We start from the raw sequence: 19,756 nt of genomic DNA, 5'->3' as shown, positions 1-19,756 counted from the left end.
CCCTTTTTGAGATTAAATAAATGTAATTCTTTTACTTTTTTCTCACAACTGAGACCCTCCATACCCCTTATCATTTTTGTGGCTCTTCAATGTACCAGCTCCTGGGCATCCTTTTTATGGACTGTTACCCAGAACTGAATCTTATTTATTTAGCTTTGTACAGTGTTAATATTACATCCCTATCCCAAGGGTCCATACCTTTTGTGTTACATGGCAAGATCCAACTGGCGTTAGAGGCAGCTGATTGACATTGCCTGCTGTTATTTCATCTAAGATAACTAATATACCCAGGTCCTTTTCAACTATGGACTGAGATTTACTCCCCATATGTTGCATGTGGATTATCTTTGTTTCATTGCAGCCACTTGGTAAGATCAAAAAGTTATTTTTTGATCAATAATGTACAATGTAAATGAAAGAAGTTAGGAATGACCACAAGCCTTCCTTGATTTGGCAGTCAAGCCAAACTACGCAATCACAGAAGAAGTGCCTTGGAGAGAGAGGTAAAGAAGAACCCCAAGATCACTGTGGCTGAGCTCCAGTGATGCAGTAGGGAGATAGTAGAAAGTTTCACAAAGTCAACTATCACTGGAGTCCTTCACCAGTCGGGGCTTTATGGCAGAGTATTCTAATGGAAATCTCTCCTCAGTTCAAGACATATGAAAGCCTGCAAAAAAAACACATGAAGGACTCCCAGACTATGAGAAATAAGATTTTTTGTTCTGATTAAATGACGATTGAACTATTGGTGCTAATTCTAAGCTGTATTTGTGGATAAAACCAGGCACTGTTCATCGACTGCCAATTACAATCCCAATACAATAGTGAAACATGTTGTTGGCTGCATGATCCTATGGGGGTGAGGATGATTGGTTGGAATGGTCCAAAGGTTCACCTTCCAACAAGACAATGACCCTAAGCACACAGCTAAAATAACATAGCAGTGGCTTCAGAATACCTCTGTGACCATTCTTGACTGGGCCAAAGGTTCACCTCCCAACAAGACATTGGCCCTAAGCACACAGCTAGAATAACATAGCAGTGACTTCAGAACAACTCTGTGACCATTCTTGACTGGTCCAGCCAGAGACCTGACTTAAACTCTATTCAGCATCTCTGAAGAGACTTGGAAATGATTGTCCACCTAGCTTACCATCCAAACTGAGGGAATTGGAGAAGATCTGCAAGGGAGAATGGCAGAGGATCCCCAAATTCAAAGTTTGTAAAACTTGTTGCAACATTTCCAAGAAGACTCATGATGTGGAGTAGATGGGAGGGGCCAGCCGAGAAGGACATATGATTTATGTGGATGCAAGAGAAACAATTTTTAGCTAAGTGTCAATAAGTTAACAGGACTTTATGGGAACCTGTCACTAATTGTATTTGAAAAAAATGTGGTGACAGGCTCCCTTTAAGTCCACTGCATACTGTAAGGGTTTAAACATTGGGATGTTTCTTTCCATCTCTTAATACCTTTAGTCATTAGCAGAGATGGGATATGATATATTATGTGAAAATGTTGCTCAAGATAGATTGTGTTGCTTCAAATAACCCCCAATATATATTATATGGCAGCTTGTATTGATTCTCACAGTTATGCACCATTCATAAATATAACCTACTATTCCCTAACCCCTTAGTGCTGGGGCCTAAAAGGGCTCTGGTGTCCTGGCATTTTTAGCAAATATTTGTAAGCGAAGGTTTGTGGGCTATAACTTTTTTGCGTGCTACCTGAAAACTTTTTGCTGTGGTTTTGTTTGGGACACATACTTAATATGTCCCCCATGAGAGCATAAAAGACCCCTGGGGGACATTTTCCCTTTTTTTTTTTCTAATTTTATTGAGGCATCAATAAGATCCTCAGTTACATAGGAAAACCACCACCTGTTACAGGCTGATCAGTGCTGTACTGGGCCAAATTAGACCCAGTAGTCTTGTTAACCACTTTAGACCCAACGGTCATGTGACTGCCGAGTCTATAGACGCTGCTCCTCCGTGTATAGTGTTCCTTTAGCGCAATGGTGTGAGGAGCGGAGAATAGAGAAGCAGTAACAAACTGCATATCCCTTTTTCCTAGGGTTACTGGGGTCTCTGACAACCAGAGACCGGGTCCTGCTCCCACGGCTACCACGGGAGCAGTAGAAAACTGCAGTGACGTCCAAAGATTTACTGTAAGAGTAGTGAGACAGTGAAACTCTCTGCCGCAGGAGGTTGTTATGGCGGACTCTATGTACATGTTCAAGAGAGGCCTGGATCACATGATATGAGATAAATAAAAGCTGCCAATCTTATAGGTTGGACTTGATGGACTTGATGGACCAGTTGTTTTTTCCAGCTTTATCTACTATGAAACTATGAGATTTTTACACAGGCTTCTTTAAAAAAAATACCTGTTTACTGAGCAGATAATACAGTGATAATACAGTGGAGGACATGTATCATAGTTTTTTTATTCTTTGGTTTATAATTGAGAAATTTGGAAGCTTTATTTTGCGCCTTATGTATGATCATATCTTTTTTTGTGATACATGTTCAGTTTTCCCTATCTTGGCAGGCAAAAATTTTGGCTTCTTTTTGAGACTTTTTGCCCTAGACCAGGTGCAGATTTGTGCCTAAAGAGTCACAAAAATAAGCAAAAGAAGTGATACATAAGTGAAAAGTCGCACAGAAAATCACACTGCACAAGGTTTAGACCAAGGTGTACTTGAAAAACGGCATCAAAAGTCTCAGTGAAAAGTCACAAAAATGAGATAATATAACAAGCAGAAATAAAGATCCATGTTCCCCAGTGAGTTGTACAAATTGGGATTGTAATGTGTGCATTCATCTCTGGTGACCCGTGCTTTCAGGAAAGGTGGCGGGGCACTAAGATAGACATCATGGGGCACTATGACAAGTATTGTTGGAAGGTGAGTAGCACTGGTAGAGTAGTTGTATTACACTGTCTTACTATATTGCATAAATATTAGCCTTTGAAAATGACAATATTACCTCTGTTATTCTTTTGATTATATGGCTGTTTCATGGTACGTTCTGTAGTCTACATAATAATATTATAAATCACTAAATTTTTTAAGATTCAGTCCTCGTCATTACAAAATATATGGGCTAGGGTTGAAATTCTATCTGTTTATCTGTTTTATTCTGTTTATTCTGCCTGATTTACTTATTGGAGTAAGCACTGCTTCCACTTCTTTACTTGTGGCCAAACTGGGTCCCAGCAGTGGGGCATTTCATTTTGCAACAACATGCTGCCAGCAGATTATAACCCACGATGGAGGTGGTAGATTCCTTTTAGGCATGTGAGTAATGACAGGCTGACATCAATGGAGTTAGTGTCAAATTTGCTGCCATATACTTATTTGGGAAAGAACTTTAGGGCATTACTTCTGCACATTGAAAAATATTCAGAGGCGGAGGATTCAAAATGCTGATCACAAAATAAGGCACTTATAAAAGTTATAATCCACTTAATCTACAACAAATCAAAATCTTTATGAACGTTTCTCTTCACATACACATTTAGAACATCTTGAGTGTTAAAAACAGAACAAGCAGAGTTGAATAGCCCCCAACCACAACATGCTTTATTCTGGCTAATAAGAACAAAGGAACGTCTGTAGCAGTTCATGCCAGATTTACCCTGGAGGCGGCACTGGAACACAGCATTCTGGAGAGTACTCAGCTATGTCCTGGAGAGCAGGCATGACACATAGAAAGCCTACACGTCATTCTCACAACACAGAGATACTGCAGATGCTACGCTTTGTTTTCACTCCTATAAAACCATCTGTAGGGCTTCTTTTATGTAATGCACTGTTACAGAATCATATAAGTTATGCTTGCTTAAATAAAGAAGATGAAAGAACAGGGCAAAGAAAAATTAATACCCAGGGATGTAATTTATAGTGTCTGTTCCCAAAGCAATGTACAATGTAACAAGGCTGCGCCACTTGTGAGAGTGAAGACCTTATGATTATTTATATATGCTATTGGCTACTTTTGTCTTATATTTTGTCTTAAAATTAATTGTTTAAGTTTTCAGGTTAACAAGGAATGGGGCCAAGGTTTTCATAGGAGAGTTGATGCCACTAAATTTGGGATTACTACTCCTGGTTGAAAGGGGATTTTCTTAATGTGGACCTTGACATGTGGACCAGGATATGGAATTTTAATTACAAAGTTTGAAACCATTGTTAAACTATACCAGAGTGCTGCAAAGTCATCTTTATGCTGCACATTTATTCCAGCTGACTGTGTTCCATGCACCAGATGTAGCCACTACAATGGGATTAGTGAGCTGATAAACATATATATTTTGTTGGTGATTGGGGTTGGAGAACTGGCTAAACATACACACATATATATATATATATATATATATATATATATATATATATATATATATATTTTATCTACCAACCCTGGCTGTCTTAAGTAAGATCAAATTCGTAACATTGCACTGAAACAAAGCAAAGCATCAGTAGCAACACACATTTATAGCTATAATCATAAGGCCTGCTCTTCATTGGTCAACTGACAAACAGGGTGAAATCCCACTACCTAGTGTATTTTTTTTTAATTATTTTTTTTGTGACAAAACAGGAAAACAAACATTTAGATACGGAAAACAAACATATTTTCTTTTGGTTCATCCAAAGTTTCATCCATGCAAGTATGCATGCTTTCCCATGCAAAACAACTGTTGTGTATGTCAGAGGAGAAGCCATTGAGAGAAATAGCAACACTTACCCATTTCCTCCAGTTCCGAAGTCATGGATTTGGAACGCAGTGATATTGCGGGTGGAGTGACACGCTTGGTTTGCTGGGGCACTGGAATCGTTTAGAAGAAGAAGGACGTCTGTTAAATTACAAGTATACTTTTAAACTACTTAAGTCCATAATCTGAATTGCTAACTGATTTTGTTTATAATTCATTCATTTTCATATATTATAATGTTGGGTTGAGTAACTTTTTTAAATATGGATGCAGTGACAATATGTACAGCCGGCGAAATAATAATAATAATAATGAAATATATTTATAAAGATGTCATACACATGAAACTCTCCCAGATGACCAACCCAATCCCCACTGTCATAATAATGAGTAATCACCAAAGGGAAAAAGTATTTAATACACTAGATGTCAAATTCTGACGGATACATATGTTCATATGAACTCTGAGCTTTAATTCCTTCTATAGATTTTCCATTGGTTTTGGAGAATAAAAATTGAATGGCCAAGCCAATTGCTAAAGTCTATAAACTTGCTTCATCCTCAGCATCCTGGGAAATGGCAGTAACATACATTTGTTCATTCATCCTTCCTACAATTATCCAAAGTTTCAAACCTAAATCCACTACATTCTCCCAGCATTCAAAGGCTTGTTTAAACGTTGTTGAGCAAACTTAAAACAGATTGGTAAGTCGTGACACCAGGTGCAATCTTTTTTTCATCTCTCGTTCTTCATGTGTTCAATACATTTTTACTAAGTTATTATATACTGTATAACTTCATTTATGTCAAACTATTGCTTACATTTTTGCCAGTGTGGATTATGGGCTTATTACTGACATTTGGTGAGAATTTCATTTTACACAGGAGCTATGTGCATTGGAATAGGATAAAGCCCCACCTCCCTCCTCCACAGCGGATAAATCATAAGGCTTAGACCTTATGATGTATCCCCTGGCCGTACTGTGCTGGCGGCAAAATACTCCAGGTCCAACCTGGCATGGTTTTGAATAAAAACCTGCAAATGTCCAGCTTCGAATGTTCGCAGATTTTTAAAAAGTGCCCAGGCACAAGGCAGGAACACCCTGTCCTAGCGCACTCTGACGACAGCTTCACCCCCTTGCTTTTTATTCTAAAATATTCAGTTGGTTGAATGTTGAAAAATTTTATTGAAATCGATTTCTTTCCTGGTACAGCATATACTGTATGGCATACTGTATGGCATAACTATTTCAGTAGTTTGGTCATTTTGTATTGTATGGATAGCATATGAGTCTATTTCTACATATGTATATCAAAATAGAGGGGTGGTTTTATTTTTTACATGAATCTGTGGCAGTTCCGTTTAGTACAAACTAAAACGGAAAGTAACCCCTCAGATGCCGTGATCACATCTGACCACCAAATCTGAGAGGTTAACATACTGGAATCTTCACTCATGGACTAAGCTTGTAGTAACCTGCTGTGCAAAAGAGCAAAAACCTGTGGCTATGGCAACTGCTCAGTCATTAGGTTACATGGGCTAAATGCCATTTTAATTGATTTGTACATGTATAGAAATATTTTTGGGCTAACTGCAGCAGGATTGTGAATTTGTATTGATTGAGATTTTCAATGTGTTTAACAATTAATTATAATACTAGTCTTCTCATATAGGAAATGTATACCATATGGGTCCCCTATGCCCCTTGGACCCGGTTGAGACCACATGCTCTGCATCTCCTAAAGTTACGCCCTGGGTAAGGAATAAAAGCTGTGCTATAATTGGTTGACGTATGAATATATCAGTTTATTTTTAGACATTTTAATTAATTTCCTCTTAAAGTAGGTGATACCAAATATAAACCTGGTACCTTTTTTTCGCATGGCATCTTCCATTTCTGGGTTCCGTGTCACCATCACAACTTTTACCATTAAGTTGTTTCCTCCCTGTCGAATCATGTTAACTACCTGCCGATGACCCACTTTCACCACATTCTGCCCGTTTACCTATAAAAAAAGAATACCATATCTTACACAGAAGCACACACATCCATTATGGAATTCATATGTAAAGAGTTGCCTGATTTATTAGGAATAATACGTTTTGTAACATTTTCCTAACTTTTCCTAAGCTTCAAAATCTCTGATGGCTGTTAGTCAATAGAAACATTACTTTTTACAATTAGATCTGTTCTGAAAGTTTGGTTTCAACACAGAAGCAGAGATGCTAGAACTTGGAGCCTAAGTACAGGAAGATTTTAACCCTTACAGAACTCTGCCCTTCCGTTTTTGCGTTTCTGTTTTTCAGTCCTTTCATTTCAAAAGCAATAACGTTTTTATTTTTACGTTTACAGAAATGTACTTTTTAGTGGTGGCATTTAATATAGCATGCAATGGATTGGAAAGCTGGAAAAAAAATCCAAGTGCAGTGAAATTGACAAAAAAACCACATTTATGTTGTTTTGTTGTGGACTCTTTCATGTGGGTTTTATTCTGCGCTCCAAATGACACTTTCTCTTTATTCTTTGGGTCACTACAATTACAGGGATAACAAATTTATATAGGTTTTTTAGGTTTTAATAGATTCTAAAAAATTAAATATTTTTGTACAAAAAAAATATTTTCCATTTTATTTGCCAATAACTTTTTCACATAGGTGTACAGACCTATGTAAGCTGTTATCTTTTGCGGTATGTGCTGGCGCATTCATAGATATTAATTTGGGAACTATATGACTGTTTCATAATTTTTTATTCAAATATTCATGGATGGGAAAAAGTGGCGAATCGGACCTCTGGGCGTTATTTTCCGTTACGGTGTTCACGGCCAGAAATAATCTTTTAAATATTTTGATAGAATGGGCATTTTGGGAAGCGACGATACTTATCATGCTCATGATTTGTACTGTTTATTTATTTTTATATGTGTTCTAGGGAAAGGGGGACGATTTAAACTTTTACTTTTTTTAAAAAAATAATAATATTTTTTATTATTTTCCTTTTTTTTATTGTTATGTATGACCCTCCAGGGTAGATTTACCCTGCAGGGTCTGGATGCTAATACTATATACTGCAATACTACTGTATTGCAGTAAATAGCAATTTTACTGCTGATCTCTAATAGCCTGCCATAGAACTGCAATAGAACTTTTTTAAACTCAGTTTTATTGAGAAGTAAAAACATACATATCCATACATAATGTACAAGGTTAGGGCAATCAGCGTGCAAAGTCATTCCAGAGTACAGTAGCATAAGGATTGCACATGGAAATTTGGTTTATTCTTCTAAGGAGGGTGGCACATATCGCCGCCCAACCTTAAGGCGAGCCATGAGGTTACATAGTTGGACATGTTATATCTTATTCAAAACAAAACAGTAAACAAACTTTGTCTCCTGGGTACAGTATCCAGTCTTACATATACATTGGTGTTGCCTATCAGACATGATCACCCATCGGGCCAGGGCATCTTTAGTTTGTTACTTCTCACTTTTGTATGGTATCATTCAGGGACAGAGGGGTAGCGAGCTAGGACAAGAACGCAGTGGAGCTATATTGAGTTAGAGGAGAATCACTGTAAAAGAACTTTTATGAAGTTTGTTAGTCCTTAAATTGTTTTACAAGGGTTAATAGGATGCAATTTTGACTTTTTTTTTTTTGCTAAATAAAGGAATTTTTCAAAAAATGTACAAATTCTCAGTGGATAAAATACCACAACGCTATATGGGCACACGCCATGGCATTGAAGGGCAGCTGTGCCGTTCATCGCAGATTTGCATTGTCCCTTTTTAATGGCTATACAATCTTTATTTTTTGGAAATTTTGATGTATAAGGGCTAATTTTCTGCAACATTAAATGCACTTTACAAATACTTCATTTTAGTGGGTCATTAGCTTATATATGAGATTTTATTAACTCAATTTTGGTTCCCCTTCTTTTTGTATTTTTGAGGTCCGTACACTATCCAATAAAAATGTTATATTATCTTTATTCTATAGATCACTGCGATTACGGCAATACTTCATTTATATAGGTTTTTATATATTTTGCACAATTTTACTGAAGATAGTTCAACTACATTAACTTGTAATGTGATCGTATATTGAGAAATACACAATGACCCCTTAGGCCCCTTTCACACTTGCGTTTTTCACGCGTGTTTTCTGCACGTGCTTTTGACGCACAGAACTTGCATTGCACTCTGACCCATTGTAATCAATGGGTCTTTTCAGACTTGCATTTTTTTTCACGCACACACGCACGTTTTTTTTAACGCGCCTTTAAATCTCGACATGCTCTACTTTTGCAAGTCACGCGCGTGAAAAACGCACCATACAAGTCTATGGAGATGCATCAAAAACGCATTGCACTCTGAGACACTTGCAAGTGCAATGCAAGTGCAATGCATTTTTCACACATCAATTGCCATAGAAAAGATAGAGCTCAGTCCTGAGTCCATTTCACGTGCATTTTCTGCGCCTGAAAAACGCATTGAAATTGCATTGAAAACGCGCGTGAAAAACTGAGACACTGAACAAACTCTGACTGAAAACTGATTGCACTCTGATGCAAAATGTGCGTTTTTCACTGACCAAACCCTGATCGCTCCCTGATCAAACTCTGACGTAATCTGCAACGCAAATGTGGAAGGGGCCTAACATTACCGTCCCACGATTCTTATGCTCCTATGCAATATCCTCACTAATCCAAAGTCATTTACTTGTTGATCAACAATTTTACATTTTGTCTTGTTTGTCCAAACTGAGTATTCAATAAAAGAAATATATTTTGTTTAAAATTGGGTAAGTAGGTGAAGAAAAACTAATTTAGAGAAAGCGATGTAGCCTGTGTGTGTCTCCTCATGTACTCTTCCTCTACTCCACACTTCCCCCTCTCCTGCCTGCTCAATGCACATGACAGGAAGTGGGGAGTGGTGAGGGAGCTGGATGAGTGGAGAGGAAGAATGCATAAGGAGACACAGATACACACAAGCTGCGGCTACACCCCACCCCCTTCTTCCCAGGGACTCCCAGGTAATGGGAATTAAACTTATATAAACTACTGATTCAGAATGCGGACAGAGGCATTTTGAAATCAGGATAGCTTAGGCTATTGGAAATTGTCACCAGCTTACAATGACATTCCTGGTGACAGGTTTGCTCTAAAAACACCAAGTAGCTCCTACAGAGTTGATTCAGAGTATGGCAAGTAACATATAAGACTAATGCATATTGGCTAATTATTTCTTGAATCCAGATATCACAGAATAAACTCCTTAATCAATACCCCTTCAAACAAAATTTAGTTATGATAACCTTTGATACTTTGTCTTTCAAAAATAGTCATCCAGGCCCCTCTGCAACATGTGCAACTTAAGCTATTAAAACATCCTGTGGCAACAAGTATCTCTGCTCTTATAGGTAAAGCCCTGTCTATAACAAAGGTAAAATAATATTTTCTCTAAGCATGGAAGATGACCCTATTGTGTTATCGCCTTTAAGCCAAATAGATCATTTTAAAGATTACTGTACTGCCTATTAAATGTGCATTGTAATTACATCAGCCAGTAAACATCTTTTTCTGAAGGGATTACTCCAAACTCTGTACTCTATACCAGCCCTAGGGGTTTTACATGTCTATGACACTTATGGAATTTCCAGAGAACAGGTAAACAATATCAAATTGTGTGGATAGGCTTACAAAAATCAACGCAGAAAACATAGCCAGATACAGCAGTGCATCTCAACTGCCATGCAAGTAAAGGCCAGAGGCAGCTGAAACTTGGGGGGTCTAGAATATTGGGACTCCATCTCAGATATTAAGGATTTATTTAGTCACCAATTTCAATACAGGGGAAAACCTTAACCCCTTAAGGACGTAGCCAGTTTATAGCTTGAGTCTCAGACCTATTTTTTGTATTCAAACGTCGCTTTATATAGTTATAACTTTTGAACACTGAGATTATGAGATTGTTTTTTTCTCACATGTTGTACTTTATTTTAGTGGTAAATGTTTGCTGATAAATTTTGAGTTTATTGACAAAAAAAAGAAAAAATTATGAATTTTTTGAATATTTTCAAAATTCTAAATCATCGTGCTTTCAGGCAGAAAGATATACCACCTAAATAAGTTGCTGAATAACATTTCCCATATGTCTACTTTACATTTTCATAATTTTTGAAATGTCTGGATAATTTATTTTGATATCACGCAGCTTACAAATCGAATATCAGTTTTCTGTATTTTAAGAATTGACTATTTTGGGGATAATTACAGTTTTAAATGAAATTTTTAATATTTAACATTTAATAATCCCCTATATATCAACCCAGCTTTTATGAAGATTGTTAACCCCTTCATAGTAATTAAATCAAAATAAAGGTGAAATTAAGAATGGTAAAATTTTGTTGGTTATACGTTTATTTAGGCCTTTACTTGTTTTATGGGTGCACAGCGAGATGCAGTAGGGAAGGAGGGACCTGCAGTTGGCAGGATTTTAGTTTTTTCATTGGTTCCATTTGTAGGCTATAAAATTTTAGCTTTTCCATATGATGGCATTTTTTTTTTACGGGACGAGGTGCTTTTTCCAGTGTTGCGATTTTGGGGTTGGTATCACCTATTGTTGAAAATGTATGAACTTTTATTGAGGGAAAGAGTAGAAAAGCATCAATTCTGTGCTGGATTTTTTCCTTTTTTTGGTGTTCACCGTATAGCCTAATAATCATGTTATCTTTATTCTATGGGTTGATACGATTACCGGGATACCATACTTGCATATTTTTTATTATGTTTTACAAAATTTTACAAATAAAACACTAATGTGGGGAAAAATCAAACATTTTTGCATCGCGGTCTTCCAAGTGGCATTACATTTTTTACTTTTTTGGCTACAGAACTGGTTGCATGGCATTAGCTGTGTCAGCCTGTGCACATGCATTGGCTGACACTGACTTTAAGATGTCACCATCTTACAGGCACTGCCTGATCGGACCCCAGGACAGCCATAGGAATGATTGCGCCCCCCAAAAACGCCATGGGGGGGGGGGGCTGTGATCGTGAGACCCCTAGCATGCAAGTCAAATGCAGCGGGTGTTACTCGGAGATGTAAGTGCGACAGGCACAAATTTTGGCTTCGTTTTTAAACTTTTTGTTGCACACAAGCCATGTGAGGAGTTTATGTGCAGGAGTGGACACTACTGTAAATTTTGCATTTGAAGCCATGTCCTGCATTTTTAAGCACTATAGTCATACCCCAGGGAGATGATGACATATGAAGCTCCAGTCACGTGTGGGGTTTACACATGCATTTTCAAATGCAAACCAACAGCTGAGAAGAGGATATTTGCCTAATTACACTGCTATCAACATGGTGTTTACAAAATATATGTGTTAACAGGATGTTAACATACACACTAACTTAGGGTTAACAAATGTGTTCGTTAACATGGTGTTAAACTTTGTGTTAACATTGCTTTAACGCCTTTTGATGTGTTTGAAAACGCATGTGTTAATGCCACACTTAGAAGTAACCAATAAGTTACAAAAAAATGTAAATGCTAAAATTTATAAATTAAAATTAAAAAAATGCTTGAACTTTCAATTCCTAACAGGTAATTGTGAGCATTTTTAAACATTTAAAAGTATGTGAAATAATTCTAATTTAAATGTAAAAACAGAGTCCATGAAAAAAATGCAGATTTACGCATTAACAGTCCCAAAAATAAGCATAAAAAAAGTGATACATAAGTGAAAAGTCGCACGGAACATCTGGGAAATAAGGATACATAAGGTACACTGCACAAGGCGTAAAAAGTCTCAAAACAACAAAAGTTGCTAAAATGAGACAATTTATCTAGCAGAAATAAAGATACATGTCCCCCTATATGCAAGACCACTTACATATAGTGGTATATGTACAATAGCCTTTTTCTGCTCCAGATTTTTCACTGTGATTATATATTCTGGTGTGTATGACTGTTGAGTTCCACTTTAGATCTTTTTATTTTTTATTTGGTCCAAACTGTATACCAGAATGGTTTTAATAATCCATTAAAAATTATTTTCACCCAAATTGAAAAAGTTGGCCATGGATTATTTAACCAAAAGTTGTCAATAGGAAAAGCGTCCTTATTGGCTCTCACTGTAAAATTATCTTCTAAAAACACACGCTAATTTTAGCAGTATGTTTAATTAATTATCAAGTGACAATTTACTGCGAAAACGTGGTCACCTTGTTATATGATATGTCATATGTAATTTCCTGGGGGTTGGTGCTCCAAAAAGTAGAAGATACCTTTAATGTATATGGTGTAAGTACTGTACTGAATTTATAAATAGCATGCAGTAAAATTCTAAGATCCCTTTAGTGGCTATGACCACAATGCTATCATTCAAAGGATTTAGAAGTCCAAATGAGAAAAGAAGAACTCCAGTCCTTACATTAATATACGACAAAAAACTATCTGCAACACAATTTGCACCTACTTAGAAAAAAACCCTAAATATTCAATCATGAGTGTTTATCCAAAGCCAATGTCTCCGCTCTGCCTTGCTGCTGCAGCCTGTGTCAATATCTAGAACATCTACTCACTACATCATTAGTTTCCATTATATAGTTCTTGATTTATGGATCATATGGATTTAAAGTAATTCTGTGTTGAACAGAGCTTCCATACTGAATGTAGGACAACAAAAAGTGCACAGTATGCAGCAGGAAGAAGCCAGAGAATCTGTGGATTATCTATATAAAAGAGAATATAAAGATGAAACAAATTTCCAGCAGACAGAGGAAATCATACCCACTGCTCCATAACCTAGCCACAATTATACGGATCTTCTACTTTCCTTCTATAATGCCTTTAAAGTGAATTGCAGTAAAGGAAAATCCAGTTTGCTTCTCTCATTCTCTTTGTAGAAGTCAGTTTGGCTATAATTATATGGACCACAAATTGTAAGCAGGAAGCTAGAGGGCCACATCAGCAGTGGAATACAAGTGCCTGTTAGTTTAGTCCAACAGGAGGGCATGGAGGAATTGATGCCACAACTTGGCTCAAAATAATAATTTGTCCAGTTTTCTGGTGGAGAAACCACATGAATATCCCCTGCCCCACCAGTTTTGAGCTTTCTCTGACCCGCATGCCCTTATGGGCGTGTTGGGGTGGAGACCACGTGCAGTCCAGGTCCTGAACACCCACCCTATAACATTTACTATAGTCTACACCGGAAGAACTGGCAGAGACTATAGTAGATAACTTTGCCAGTTCTGATCTGGTCTACAGGTCACAACTGTTGGAGTTTGCACACATATTCACTAAGAAGCAGCAGCCTATTAGTAAATATCAGAGCAGGACTGCCAACATGGGGTCCAAAAATGCCAGTCTAAAACCTAGAATGCATATTGGGGGTCTTTTAGGCCCCCATGCTTACATTTTTGCTATTTTCTGCAAAATTATTTTAGTTAGAATTTGAAACTCCAGGTATTCCTCAAGTATGTCATTGTTGATAATATCCAGCTGTTCATATAATTTTTCATAGGCATTATGATGTAACAATGGTTGTTTGGTGAAAACTACATCTGTACGAATTGGGGGCCTCTTAGGCGCCCGCTGTTTTTATCATGTTCTCAGAAGTGTTTGTGTCTCAAGTTACTTTATTTGTACTCAGTAATGCTGGTGGAGGGGCCAGGGTGTGGATAATAACAGGTAAGGATGCCATGTGATTTTTGGAGGGAGTGATAAGGCCATGACATTACCTCAGGTCCTCTGAATACAGTAATGAGCTGTGTATAGAGGACTGAGGACAGTATACACTGTGAGCTAATTGCTGAAGGACCTGTGATAAGTTGTTGAGAGGAAATCTGTTTCATTTTCTAACATCTAGTCAGCAATGGCACAGTCTTCCTCCAAGTGTCTGACTGACCAAGAGATTGAAGTGATTATCTTTCAAAGCGATGATGAAAGTGAACTATCTTTGTCTGATGAAGAATATCTGCCACCAGCTAATCAAACATCCTCATCCAGTGATTCTTCTGATGATGGAGAAGTGAATCTAGTGGATCCTCAAGAAGTGATAAGTAGAACATCCAAAACAAATGTTTTTTGGGACAGTAATCCTACATTAGTCGGATGTTCTCTAATACACAATATTGTGAGTCAGGCTCAAGGAGCTGTGTGAAGTCCCAGTTACTTTACCCATAAAGATGTATTCTGTACTTACTTTTCTGACAATATTGCAGAAGAGGTCCTATTATGTTCAAACCTAGAAGGAAGACCTATCGCTTATTTTTTGCATAAGTCCTGGAAAAATATCTCAAAAGAGGAACTTTATGCATATATTGGACTTTCCTGCTGGCAGGGAGTCAAAAATCGTATGATGTCCCAAAATACAAGAATTATTTCTGGACCCACTTTCTGATCCACACTATAAGGCTACAATGTCAGTTATGAGGAAATTAGAAGAATCATTCGTTTTGATGATATTTCTATGCATTCTTGTGTGTTTTCAGGTCTTTGCATGAAATTTGGGGTAAAAAAAAATTTTGGCGGTGTTTTTTGAGAAAAATTATAATTAAAATGTTGCCCACTATTCATATTTTATTGAGCAATTTGAAATAAACTTGTAAAAGTTATTTAAGTGTGTTTTTATGTGCATGGGGGTACATTTTTAACACCATGCATTCTAGGGTTAATGAATTCCCCCCATTGTGTCTAACACATTGCGGATTCTGACACCTGCTGGTATAGCTCACAAGGGGATCCAGATTCATGTAAAAGAATAGTCCATTTGGCTAGAAAGTAAGGAACAAAGAGGATGTCTACAGCATTCCTCCATGTAAGTATTTTCTACAATAAGTGTATTCTCCTAGGTTTTCCCAGGTCAGTAGCCGTCATTTTACTGTTTGCTATCTTAGTCGTATATAGTGATTGCGTGATGGGGTAAAAAAGGACTTGTATAGAAGTGTAGATGTGGGCATGTTCTGGGTACATGTACTTCCAGGTTTACCAGTATCTATACTTTTATTAAGCCTTGCTTTTGTAGCGTATGCAGCATGTACATTATGTACATTTATGTGTGTCACTGAAGTCCTATGTGGTGTGTCAGTGGCTTATGTCATATGCAAAAGAGGCATGTGTGTGGCATGTATATTTTGTATAAGTGGTGTTTCTTATGTGTCAGTGGTGTGTCAGCTGCAGCCCATTACGGTAAGGAGAAAGTTGATTCATTGACAATAGCACTACATTATCTAAAGGAGACACATTTGAGGAGATTCAGTGAAACAGCAGAAAACAAAGGCTGACATCCGCAAAAAAATAAATGAACAGTTAGAACACTTCATATTAAATTCAACAAGCACATGCACACACCAGTGATTTTTATAGTATGTGGAGGCTGTAGAAAGCTCAGAGCAGGTCTGATTCCTGCCTGTGTTCAGCGCCTAAGCCATCATATCGAAGTCTACTGTAAAGAAAGAAATACAGACACCACATGGATTACACACGCGTCATATGCATGTGATCCATATTTACAGATCACTTATTAGTTAACAGGATTCAAGACTTTGGGACAAGCTAGAGATGTCAAGCTAGGGACATAGGCTACAGATTACGCACTGATGAAATGTATACCGCAAATACGGAACAGGGTCTGTTATTTGCGGCTCAAGAAAAGAACACATTCAAGTGTACAGTAAGTAGCTGTATGAGGACTGTATGAGGGTTAAGCATGAGGCTCTCCCACATCCCACTGGCACCTCCACCACACTTTTAGTCAGCAACTGTTTCTGCTATGGGCAGTAGGCTTAAAGGGCAGAATTACTGCAGCCAGGCACTTCCACCACTTATTGGACATGTATTAATCTGTCTATGCCAGAAAACTAGAGTATTTTTGAACCTGTAATGCCATGCAACACATTTATTGAAGGTTTTAGACTATTTTTAAACATTTTATGCTAATGAGTCTGATGGGTTCTGGTGAGTGTTTTCAGAACCCCTCACAGGCTGCAAAACATGTCTCCTTCTCCCTCTGCCTGTGTAAACTAGCAGCAGCAAGAAGTGCAGGGAGAGGGGAGACCTGCTCTGCTCAGCCAGTGAACAACCAGTTAAAATACATGACTGAGGAGCTCTGGAAACACCCACCAAAGCCCTTTAGGATCATTAGCATAATGTTAAAGATTTATTTTAGAAGTAGGCGGCCATGGGTAACAAATATAAGAAGATTACCACAATTGTAGTGCCTGGATCTATGAATAAGTGTCCCCGGTTTATCAGGATGGATTTTAATTGTAGATTTTCTTTAAGGTCCCACAGCAATTCAATTAGGTTGTGGTATGGACTGTGACTAGGCCATTGTCATACCCTGATTCTAATCAGATTTTTGCCATTTTGTTGTTGATTTGCTGGAGTGCTAAACATCATTGCCCTGCACATGTCTCAGTTTCAGCCAAGCTTTTGATATGTGGTCTCATATTTACTCTGAAATAATTTAGTATACAGAAGAGTATACCAAATCAGTTCAAATGAACTACTTCAAGCGACCAATGTCCTGTGGCTGAAAAGAAAAGTCAATATTATCACCTCCTCCATCAGCATTCTAGATAAATGCTATGAGATGATTATGTTTGCTTTGTTTTTGTCAAATGGGGCGCTGTGCACATCTTGACTTTGGTCTCATATAGCCGAAGAACTTTGCTCCAGAAGCCTTGTGGTCTGTGAAGATGTAACTTTGCAAACATAAAATGACCCTGTCAGCATGATTTGGGACACTAAACCACCCACAGGTCCTTATGAACCGATAATTAGGTTTTCTCCATGGGTGCATAAAAAAAACAAACATTTATACCTACCTCATTCTGAAGCTCTTGATGCATGTGTGTTTTGACAAGTAAAGCCTTAACCTATCCTTAGGAGACATTGGGGAACATGTATCTTGATTTCTGCTAATTTATTTGTTCTATTTTGTCGTTTTTGCGACTTTTCACAGCGACTTACTCTGTCTTCTCTTCAAGTACACATTGGTCTGCACCTTGTGCCTTATACAGGCGGTCCCCTACTTAAGAACACTCGACTTACATACGAACCCTAGTTACAAACGGACCTCTGGATATTGGTAATTTATTGTACTTTAGTCCTAGGCTACAATGATCAGCTGAAACAGTTATCACAGGTATCTGTAATGAAGCTTTAGTGTTAATATTGATTCTTATGACAACCCAACATTTTTAAAATACAATTGTCACAGAGACCAAAAAAGTTCTGCCTGGGATTACAATGATAAAATATACAGTTCCGACTTACATACAAATTCAACTTAAGAATTGCCTGTATATCTTTATTTTCCAGATGTTCTGTGAAACTTTTCACTTACACTATGCATCACTTTTTTTTGCTTATTTTTCCAATTTTTTAGGCGCACATCTACACCTGGTCCAGGGCAGGTGCAGAGAATGGATTTTTTTCATGGACCCTGTTTTAACATATAAACTGCTTTAAATGTTTAAAATTTTACACATAAACCTCTCAGGCATTGAAAGTTTGTGCTTTTTTTTAAAATTCATACATTTTTTCAAATTGTTACTTCTAAGGGTGAGGTCACACATTGCAGTAACGCATGCATTTTTAAACGTATCACATCAGTTCAGCAGATTTGCTGTCAACATGGCGTTTACAAAACGCATGAATTGAAGCAATGTTAACACAAACATTAACACAGTGTTAACATTGTGTTAGCATGTATGTTAGCAGATGCATTTTGTAAACACCATGTTGACATCAATGTTATTAAGCAAATCTCTTTTTCTCTATTGTGATGCATTTGAAAACACATGCGTTAATGCCACATGTGACCACTGCCTTATATGTCTTCATACCACTGGGTGTGACTAGAGTGCTTAACCCATTAAGGACGCAGCCATTTTACAGCTGAAGACCCAGCCCCATTTTTGGTATTCTGACTTGCCTCGCTTTATATGGTTATAACTTTTGAACACTGTTACTGATCAAAGTGATTCTGAGATTGTTTTTCCCCACATACTGTACTTCATTTTAGTGGTAAATTTTGGCTGATAAGTTTTGTGTTTATTTACAAAAAAAAAAGAAAAAATGATAATTTTTTTGAAAAATTTGCCATTTTAGAAATTCGAAGTAATTTCAGGCAGATAGATTTACAATATAAATAAGTTGCTGAATTACATTTCCCATATGTCTACTTTACATTTTCATAATTTTTAAAATGTCTGGATAATTTATTTTGACGTCACGCGGCTTACAAATCGAATAGCAATTTTTCAGAATTGACTATTTTGGGGATAAATACAGTTTTGAATGAAATTTTACATATTTAGCATCAAAACCCCCTATATAACCAACCCATTTTAAAATCTGCACCCCTCAAACTATCAGACACAGCTTTTAGGAAGATTGTTAACGCCTTGAGATTTTCATAGTAATTGAATCAAAATGGAGGTGAAATTTAGAATTGTCAAATTTTGTCGGTTATACGTTCATTTAACCCTAAAATTTACACATTTCCAAAAGATAAAAAGAGAATAACCACCATACAATTTGTTCTACAATTTCTCCTGAGTACATGGATCACGTGGTCATTTCTTGTTTTATGGGCGCTACTTTTTGGCTATGGAGTTGGTTGATGGCTCGTTTTTTGCAGGAGATGTTGTACTTTGCACCAGTATCATTCAGGAGTACATATGTTTTTTTAGCACTTTTTATTGCAATTTTTGTGGGATTGAATGGGTAAAAATCATAATTTTTGGAGGGCTTCTAACAGTTTTTTTTTACAGCGTTTATCGTGCGGGTTTAATAATGATTTACTTTGATTCTACTGGTTGTTACGGACGCGGTGATACTATATGTGTGGGGTTTGTGTTATGATTTAGACTTTTTTTTGCGTTATATGTCTCTTTATATGTTTTGGGGCTTATGGGCATTTTTATTGATTTCTTACAGTTTCCACCACGGGACATGAACAACCAATCATCTGATTGCTTGTTCATGATAATATCCTGCAATACTGATGTATTGCA

The 19,756-nt window shown here is 37.2% G+C and overlaps 1 protein-coding gene and 1 long non-coding RNA gene across 2 annotated transcripts in view; one reads left to right on the top strand and one right to left on the bottom strand.

Moving 5' to 3' along the window:
* The window catches only part of SHANK1 (SH3 and multiple ankyrin repeat domains 1), a 410,365-nt gene that overhangs the window by 40,329 nt on the left and 350,280 nt on the right, over positions 1-19,756 (bottom strand). Inside the window, exons 17-18 of the mRNA XM_072110375.1 lie at positions 6,592-6,727; positions 4,753-4,833 (exon numbers count right to left, since the gene is read on the bottom strand). Coding sequence (XP_071966476.1) covers positions 4,753-4,833; positions 6,592-6,727 — 217 coding nt within the window. The remainder of the gene's footprint in view (positions 1-4,752; positions 4,834-6,591; positions 6,728-19,756) is intronic.
* The window catches only part of LOC140064006 (uncharacterized), a 42,266-nt gene continuing 32,183 nt past the window's right edge, over positions 9,674-19,756 (top strand). The window contains exon 1 of the long non-coding RNA XR_011847680.1: positions 9,674-9,752. This is a non-coding gene — a long non-coding RNA (uncharacterized lncRNA). The remainder of the gene's footprint in view (positions 9,753-19,756) is intronic.

The sequence above is a fragment of the Engystomops pustulosus genome, chromosome 6 (genome assembly GCF_040894005.1).
Source record: "Engystomops pustulosus chromosome 6, aEngPut4.maternal, whole genome shotgun sequence".
NCBI classification, from domain to species: Eukaryota; Metazoa; Chordata; class Amphibia; order Anura; family Leptodactylidae; genus Engystomops; species Engystomops pustulosus.
The sequence above is the reverse complement of the archived record's forward strand: the minus strand, read 5'-3'. Positions and strand labels throughout refer to the sequence as shown.